This window comes from Boleophthalmus pectinirostris, unplaced genomic scaffold, assembly GCF_026225935.1.
Source record: "Boleophthalmus pectinirostris isolate CB_2022bp ecotype Guang Dong unplaced genomic scaffold, ASM2622593v1 HiC_scaffold_1, whole genome shotgun sequence".
In the NCBI taxonomy this organism is placed as follows: domain Eukaryota; kingdom Metazoa; phylum Chordata; class Actinopteri; order Gobiiformes; family Gobiidae; genus Boleophthalmus; species Boleophthalmus pectinirostris.
In genome coordinates, this window is record NW_026570970.1 from 800,358 (window position 1) to 808,700 (window position 8,343).

At 42.9% G+C, this 8,343-nt stretch overlaps 1 protein-coding gene across 1 annotated transcript in view; it reads right to left on the reverse strand.

Moving 5' to 3' along the window:
* LOC110153127 (lactase/phlorizin hydrolase-like) overlaps positions 1-6,647 on the reverse strand; it is a 21,794-nt gene extending 15,147 nt beyond the window's left edge. The window contains exons 1-5 of the mRNA XM_055150559.1: positions 6,379-6,647; positions 3,987-4,246; positions 3,287-3,354; positions 3,131-3,211; positions 2,192-2,292 (exon numbers count right to left, since the gene is read on the reverse strand). Coding sequence (XP_055006534.1) covers positions 2,192-2,292; positions 3,131-3,211; positions 3,287-3,354; positions 3,987-4,246; positions 6,379-6,647 — 779 coding nt within the window. The remainder of the gene's footprint in view (positions 1-2,191; positions 2,293-3,130; positions 3,212-3,286; positions 3,355-3,986; positions 4,247-6,378) is intronic.
* Between the last annotated feature and the right edge of the window lie 1,696 nt (positions 6,648-8,343).

Sequence of the window (8,343 nt, forward strand, 5' to 3'; positions counted from 1 at the left end):
TAAACCTGGACTAAACCAGAACTAAACCAGGACTAAACCAGGTCTAAACCTGGACTAAACCAGGACTAAACCAGGTCTAAACTTGGACTAAACCAGAACTAAACCTGGACTAAACCTGGACTAAACCTGGACTAAACCTGGACTAAACCAGGTCTAAACCAGGACTAAACCTGAACTAAACCAGGACTAAACCAAGTCTAAACCAGGACTAAACCAGGACTAAACCAGAACTAAACCAGGACTAAACCAAGGACTAAACCAGGACTAAAACCAGGACTAAACCAGGAACTAAACCAGGACTAAACCTGGACTAAACCAGAAACCAACTAAACCAGGACTAAACCAAGTCTAAACCAGGACTAAAACCAGAACTAAACCAGGACTAAACCAGTCTAAACCAGGACTAAACCAGGAACTAAAACCAGGACTAAACCAGGTCTAAACCAGAACTAAACCAGGACTAAACCAAGTCTAAACCAGGACTAAACCAGAACTAAACCAGGACTAAACCAAGTCTAAACCAGGACTAAACCAGGACTAAACCAGGTCTAAACCAGGACTAAACCTGGACTAAACCAGAACTAAACCAGGACTAAACCAAGTCTAAACCTGGACTAAACCAGAACTAAACCAGGACTAAACCAGGTCTAAACCAGGACTAAACCAGGACTAAACCAGGACTAAACCAGGTCTAAACCAGGACTAAACCAGGACTAAAACCAGGACTAAACCAGGTCTAAACCAGGAACTAAACCAGGACTAAAACCAGGTCTAAACCAGAACTAAACCAGAACTAAACCAGGTCTAAACCAGGACTAAACCAAGTCTAAACCAGGACTAAACCTGGACTAAACCAGGACTAAACCAAGTCTAAACCAGGACTAAACCTGGACTAAACCAGAACTAAACCAGGACTAAACCAAGTCTAAACCAGGACTAAACCAGGTCTAAACCAAGTCTAAACCAGGACTAAACCAGAACTAAACCAGGACTAAACCAAGTCTAAACCAGGACTAAACCAAGTCTAAACCAGGACTAAACCTGGACTAAACCAGAACTAAACCAGGACTAAACCAAGTCTAAACCAGAACTAAACCAGGACTAAACCAAGTCTAAACCAGGACTAAACCTGGACTAAACCTGGACTAAACCAGAACTAAACCAGGACTAAACCAGGACTAAACCTGGACTAAACCAGAACTAAACCAGGACTAAACCAAGTCTAAACCTGGACTAAACCAGAACTAAACCAGGACTAAACCAGGTCTAAACCTGGACAGTTTTCCTCTGTTCTCTTGTATAAAGCTGAAATTTTATATTTTATTTTTAATTTTTCAATTTTATTTTGTCTTGTACATTTATATAATTCAGTTTTATTTCATGTGTGTCTCTCTTGCTCTTTTTTTTTTTTTTTAGGATTTATTATCACATTTATATTTTTTTCTTTGTTATTTTATTTTATTGTTTGTGTTTGTTCAGATCATTTGATCATTTTCCTTTTGGATCAATAAAGTTTGAGTCAGAGTCTGAACCAGGAGCCAGGATTTCCACACGACACTTTGATTGTGATTTAGGATCATAAACGTGTCATAAAATCCGGTTTTATTTGTCGTTATCTGTCGTCGCTCTGACCCTTGTGTCGCCTCAGGATCATTATTTTTATTATTTTGACGCTGTAAACGTTGAAAATAAAAAAGATTTGATCATAAAAGTTCAAGTCTAAACTACAGCAGGTTAAGTCAGGACAGAAAACAAGACACAAGCAGAACTAAACCTGGACTAAACCTGGACTAGACCTGGACTAGACCTGGACTAGACCTGGACTAAACCTGGACTAGACCTGGACTAAACCTGGACTAGACCTGGACTAGACCTGGACTAAACCTGGACTAGACCTGGACTAAACCTGGACTAGACCTGGACTGGACTAAACCTGGACTAGACCTGGACTAAACCTGGACTAGACCTGGACTAAACCTGGACTAGACCTGGACTAAACCTGGACTAGACCTGGACTAGACCTGGACTAAACCTGGACTAGACCTGGACTAAACCAGGACTAAACCAGGACTAAACCAGGATTAACCAGGACTAAACCAGGCCTAAACCAGGACTAAACCAGGCCTAAACCAGGACTAAACCAGGACTAAACCAGGCCTAAACCAGGACTAAACCAGGACTAGTCCAGGACTTGTTGGTACCTGTGAGCAGGTTCCCCAGGACCTGCTGGTGGTCCGTGCAGTGGTCCAGGTGGATGGAGTAGATGAGAACAGGTCGAGGTCCGGACACTCTCTGAAAAACACAACTCACTTTAGAACAGACGTCAAACTCAGGCCCAGGGGCCAAATTTGTCCCGTGATATAATTTTATTTGTCCCATGAGATCAGATCAAACATGTCCAAGAGCCGCGGCCGCACACACACGACCCAGACCTGATTTATTTCAAATGTTGTTCTTATTTTAGTTTCTGTTTGTTCTGGATTCAATGTTTAAACAAAACTATGATTAAACACCGACAAAACTAAATCTAGTCCAGTTCAGAAAGTTTTTTCTTGGTTTGAGTAAATTTCACTTGAAGTAAAATAATCTGCAGTGGAACAAGACGTTTTGTACAAAATCTGCATTTAAAATAAGAAAAATAAAAACTTTCTGCACTTAAATAAGAATCAAAATCAAATGTTGAATTTAGAAAAACACTTTTATTCCACCGGTGGATAAATTGACTCGTCAACTCGACTCAGAGATAAAGTCAAATGTTCTGAATTTAAATCATTTTAATTTAACTACATATTGTTTTTCTCCAGGGAAGAAAATGGTTCGAAAGAGAAACAGAAAAGAAACATCGAGATTTATTTAAAGGTTTTATATGACAGAAGATTGTCTCTTTAAGTCGTGTTCTGATGTTCTGATGTTCTAATGTTCTAATGTTCTGATGTTCTGATGTTCTGATGTTCCTGGTGTCACTCAGAGCTGGAGTCGTGTTTGTTTGACTCTTTATTATTTGTCTGTCTACATCTGCAAAGCTCCAAACTCTCTGTTCCACCTGGTGATGTCATGAAGTGATAGTTTTCAAGTGAACGGGTCGAGTTCACGTGAAATAAAACGCGCTCTTTTTTTAACTTTAACTGACCTTTATGTTTGCGATCGTGTCTCCAAACGCAGACTCCACGTCACAGTCGTGGTGAAGCTCCACGGAGAAGAAATCCACGGGCTGAAATCAGACAGAGGCTCAGAAACGGCGCAGCAAACACGGACGCCATCTTTGGGACCGTTTAGAAAGACTCACCAGGTCCGACCGGAGCTCAGGCAGAGACGACAGGTCCCGGGATTTCACCCCCAAAGACAGAACGTGATCTGAGGAGAAGAACAAACCAGTGAAACCACAGCTGCCCCGGGGCAAACTGACGCCAACCTGACTGACAATCTGTGCCCAGGAACTCCCCCGAGAACCCAGGAACTCCCCCGAGAACCCAGGAACTCCCCCGAGAACCCAGGAACTCCCCCGAGAACCCAGGAACCCCCCGAGAACCCAGGAACTCCCCCGAGAACCCAGGAACTCCCCCCGAGAACCCAGGAAACTCCCCCGAGAACCCAGGAAACCCCCCGAGAACCCAGGAACTCCCCCGAGAAACCCAGGAACTCCCCCGAGAACCCAGGAACTCCCCCCGAGAACCCAGGAACTCCCCGAGAACCCAGGAACTCCCCCGAGAACCCAGGAACTCCCCCGAGAAACCCAGGAACTCCCCCGAGAACCCAGGAACTCCCCCGAGAACCCAGGAAACTCCCCGAGAACCCAGGAACTCCCCCGAGAACCCAGAGGAACTCCCCCGAGAACCCAGGAACTCCCCGAGAACCCAGGAACTCCCCCGAGAACCCAGGAACTCCCCCCAGAACCCAGGAACTCCCCCGAGAACCCAGGAACTCCCCCGAGAACCCAGGAACTCCCCCGAGAACCCAGGAACTCCCCGAGAACCCAGGGGACGTACCTTCATGTGGAAAGTGTCTTCTGAAGATGCGCTGGAGCTCGGCGTAGAACTGCTGCTCCCTCACAGTGGTGCTCGACAGGAGCAGGATCCAGGTGCGCACCTGCCCACCCAGCTGCTCAAACAGCACGTCCAGCCTCTGCTCCAGGTCTGGACCAGGTCTGGACCCTGTGAAGACCACGGACAGGTCCACAAACAACACGGGCTGAAGATCTGCCTGAAGGACACGGTCCAGCAGAGTCTGGAGACAAGACAAGTCCTCCCTGTGGACAGAGACACGAGTGACACGAGTGACACGAGTGACACGAGTGACACAGAGACACAGAGACACGAGTGACACAGAGACACGAGAGACACAGAGACACAGAGACACGAGTGACACAGAGACACGAGACACAGAGACACAGAGTGACACGAGTGACACACGAGTGACACAGAGACACAGAGACACGAGTGACACAGAGACACGAGTGACACAGAGACACAGAGACACGAGTGACACAGAGACACGAGTGTCACAGAGACACGAGTGACACGAGTGACACGAGTGAGGCAGAGGAGGTGTCTGGGGAGAGGGAGAGCTCACAGGAGTCAGACTGTGAACAGCTGCAGTATTAGAGTACTACAGTATAAGTACTACAGTACAAGTACTACAGTTCTTCTGTCCTGTCTGTAGTGCAGTAGTACTGTAGTAGAAGTATTAGTAGTATTAGTACACAGTAAAAGAACTGTTGTTCAGAGTTGTTTTCAACACAAAAGTGTTTTGTTTGAACTCTTTGAGAGTTAAATGTAGTAGTAGTAGTAGTAGTAGTAGTAGTAGTAGTAGTAGTAGTAGTAGTAGTAGTAGTAGTAGTAGTAGTAGTAGTAGTAGTGTAGTACCTGTGGTCTGTGTGCAGTAGTAGTAGTAGTAGTAGTAGTAGTAGTAGTAGTAGTAGTAGTACCTGTGTGCAGTAGTAGTAGTAGTAGTAGTAGTAGTAGTAGTAGTAGTAGTAGTACCTGTGGTCTGTGTGCAGTAGTAGTAGTAGTAGTAGTAGTAGTAGTAGTAGTAGTAGTAGTAGTAGTAGTAGTAGTAGTAGTAGTAGTAGTAGTAGTACCTGTGGTCCGTGTGCAGTAGTAGTAGTAGTAGTAGCAGTAGTAGTAGTAGTAGTAGTAGTAGTAGTAGTAGTAGTAGTAGTAGTACCTGTGGTCCGTGTGCAGTAGTAGTAGTAGTAGCAGTAGTAGTAGTAGTAGTAGTAGTAGTAGTAGTAGTAGTACCTGTGGTCCGTGTGCAGTAGTAGTAGTAGTAGCAGTAGTAGTAGTAGTAGTAGTAGTAGTAGTAGTAGTAGTAGTAGTAGTAGTACCTAGTAGGTCCGTAGTAGCAGTAGTAGTAGTAGTAGTAGCAGTAGTAGTAGTAGTAGTAGTAGTAGTAGTAGTAGTAGTAGTAGTACCGTGTGCAGTAGTAGTAGTAGTAGCAGTAGTAGTAGTAGTAGTAGCAGTAGTAGTAGTAGTAGTAGTAGTAGTAGTAGTAGTAGTAGTAGTAGTAGTAGTAGTAGTAGTAGTAGTAGTAGTAGTAGTAGTAGCAGTAGTAGTAGTAGTAGTAGTAGTAGTAGTAGTAGTAGTAGTAGTAGTAGTAGTAGTAGTAGTAGTAGTAGTAGTAGTAGTAGTACCTGTGGTCCGTGTGCAGTAGTAGTAGTAGTAGCAGTAGTAGTAGTAGTAGTAGTACCTGTGGTCCGTGTGCAGTAGTAGTAGTAGTAGTAGTAGTAGTAGTAGTAGTACCTAGTGGTCAGTAGCGTAGTAGTAGTAGTAGTAGTAGTAGTAGTAGTAGTAGTAGTAGTAGTAGTAGTAGTAGTAGTACCTGTGGTCTGTGTGCAGTAGTAGTAGTAGTAGTAGTAGTAGTAGTAGTAGTAGTAGTAGTAGTAGTAGTAGTAGTAGTAGTAGTAGCAGTAGTAGTAGTAGTAGTAGTAGTAGTAGTAGTAGTAGTAGTAGTAGTAGTAGTACCTAGTGGTCCAGTAGTAGTAGTAGCAGTAGTAGTAGTAGTAGTAGTAGTAGTAGCAGTAGTAGTAGTAGTAGTAGTAGTAGTAGTAGTAGTAGTAGTAGTAGTAGTAGTAGTAGTAGTAGTAGTAGTAGTAGTAGTAGTAGTAGTAGTAGCAGTAGTAGTAGTAGTAGTAGCAGTAGTAGTAGTAGTAGTAGTAGCCAGTAGTAGTAGTAGTAGTAGCAAGTAGTAGTAGTAGTAGTAGTAGTAGTAGTAGTAGTAGTAGTAGTAGTAGTAGTAGTAGTAGCAGTAGTAGTAGTAGTAGTAGTAGTAGTAGTAGTAGTAGTAGTAGTAGTAGTAGTAGTAGTAGTAGTAGTAGTACCTGTGGTCTGTGTGCAGTAGTAGTAGTAGTAGTAGTAGTAGCAGTAGTAGTAGTAGTAGTACCTGTGGTCTGTGTGCAGTAGTTCTGGGGGCAGTTGGGTTCTAAAATGAGTGACTCCGGTTCCTCTCTGAGTTCTCAGTTCCTCCTGGAGGTTCTGGTCCAGGAGTCTGGAGCAAACAGAAGCCAAAGCTCCATCAGAAGAGTGGAGCAGCCGAGGGCCTCCCAGCATCAGGAACCCACTGCTGTAGGGGGAGCAGCACAGCACCACCAGCAGGAGCAGCGCAGCACCACCGCCGCCGCCGCCGCCGCCGCCGCGGCCGCCGGGACACATCACAACACGGACAAGAGACACAAGAGACAGAAGAGACAGAAGAGACAGACGAGACCCGGGACGGAGACGGGACTCAAACTGGACTAAGACGGGACTAAAAAGAACCTAGAGTTTTGTAGGACTGAAGCAGGTCTGGACCTGGACTCGACCCCGTCCCAGTGTGAGTGCAGGGGCCCCAGAGGGGACCGTTTATAGGCCGCAGGTCCGGGGCCCCGCCCCCTCATCCACAGACTTTTGCTCCGAGTTCAGGGTGACAATTATTTAATGATAATCATAAACTTACATATTTAATATTGACCTCATAAAGTTACGAAAGTCACTTTACTGCAGCTTCATAAAACCTCAGAGCCAAACGAGCCACGACTCTCAAACCTTTTCTCTTTTTAAATCAACTCAGGGTTGAGTTTGACTCGTCACATTTCAATTATCATTTCGTTCAAATTAACTCTGACAGAGTCAGTTTGAACATTTCCTCAGAGTTTCAATGAGTCACTCTGTTCTAGAGTTAATTTAACATTTGTGTAAAAGTTCATGAAGTAAAACTGGACCAAAGTTCCTGTTTAACCCAAATCCAGAGTTAAATGAAGGTTTAGAGAGTAAACAGATAACACTTTGTAGAGTTATCCTGATTTAACTCAACAACACACAGAGGGGTTTTATTTTGACACTTTATTTGAGTTAATTTAAAATGAAATTCAGAACAAAACTGGTTCAAACTGGTTCTTCTCTGGAGGGAGTTTGAAGTGTTGGAGACAAATTAACACTAAGAGAAGTTGAATTAACTTCAACCAAATCAACTCTGACAAATCACCCCAACTCCAACTCACATTTAACTCTCAAAGAGTAAAAATAAAACACTTTGTGTTAAAAACAACTCTGAAATATTTTACTCTGATATTTTAACTCTCCAGTAGTTTTTTTTCTGTGGATATTTTACTGATGAATTTTTGTTTAGTTTATTTGTTTTTTTGTCACTGAGCTGCACAGACTCGTGTTTGTGAAGGTTCAAGTAAAATGTCTCATGTCCAGTTTCAGTCCCTGAACCAGTCGAGTCATAAATAACACACATTCAAATAAAATAAAATAAATAAAATAAAATAAATAAAGTAAAATAAATACTGATGCAATTATTCATTCTGTCAATCAAAACATAAAACTCTAAACTCTACAGTTCTGTTCAGTCTCAGTCCACACACAGTTTCCATGTTCACACTCGATGTCGCTGCGTTCACACTCGACACTCGTGTGCACAGGTTTGATTTTTGGTTAAAGTCGTTGTTTTTTTCAGGCGTCCAGACTTTTCTTCTTCTGTTCATGATGTAGTTTCATGTGGGAGAATGTTCCAGATGTTTATGGTTCTACAGGAGAACGATGATTCACCAAATGATCTTCTGCATCTTGGAAAACATCTGAGTATTTTTAGAAGAAAATGATGAAAGTGAAATCTTGTATTTCAATCCAACTTGATTTCTAAAAAACATTTTCATACAAAAGAGTTTCACAGCTGCAGGAAACACTGGAAATGATACAAATGAGAAACTAAAGCTAAAAGTGCCGAAAATAAATAAACCGAGTGGAGTTAAATCAGTATTTGATCTGTTCCTGATTTTGAAGTTTGGCCACTGACAAAGAAAAGATCAGTCTAGAATTTTAATGGTTTATTTTAACAGCGAGAGACAGAAAATCAAAAACAAAA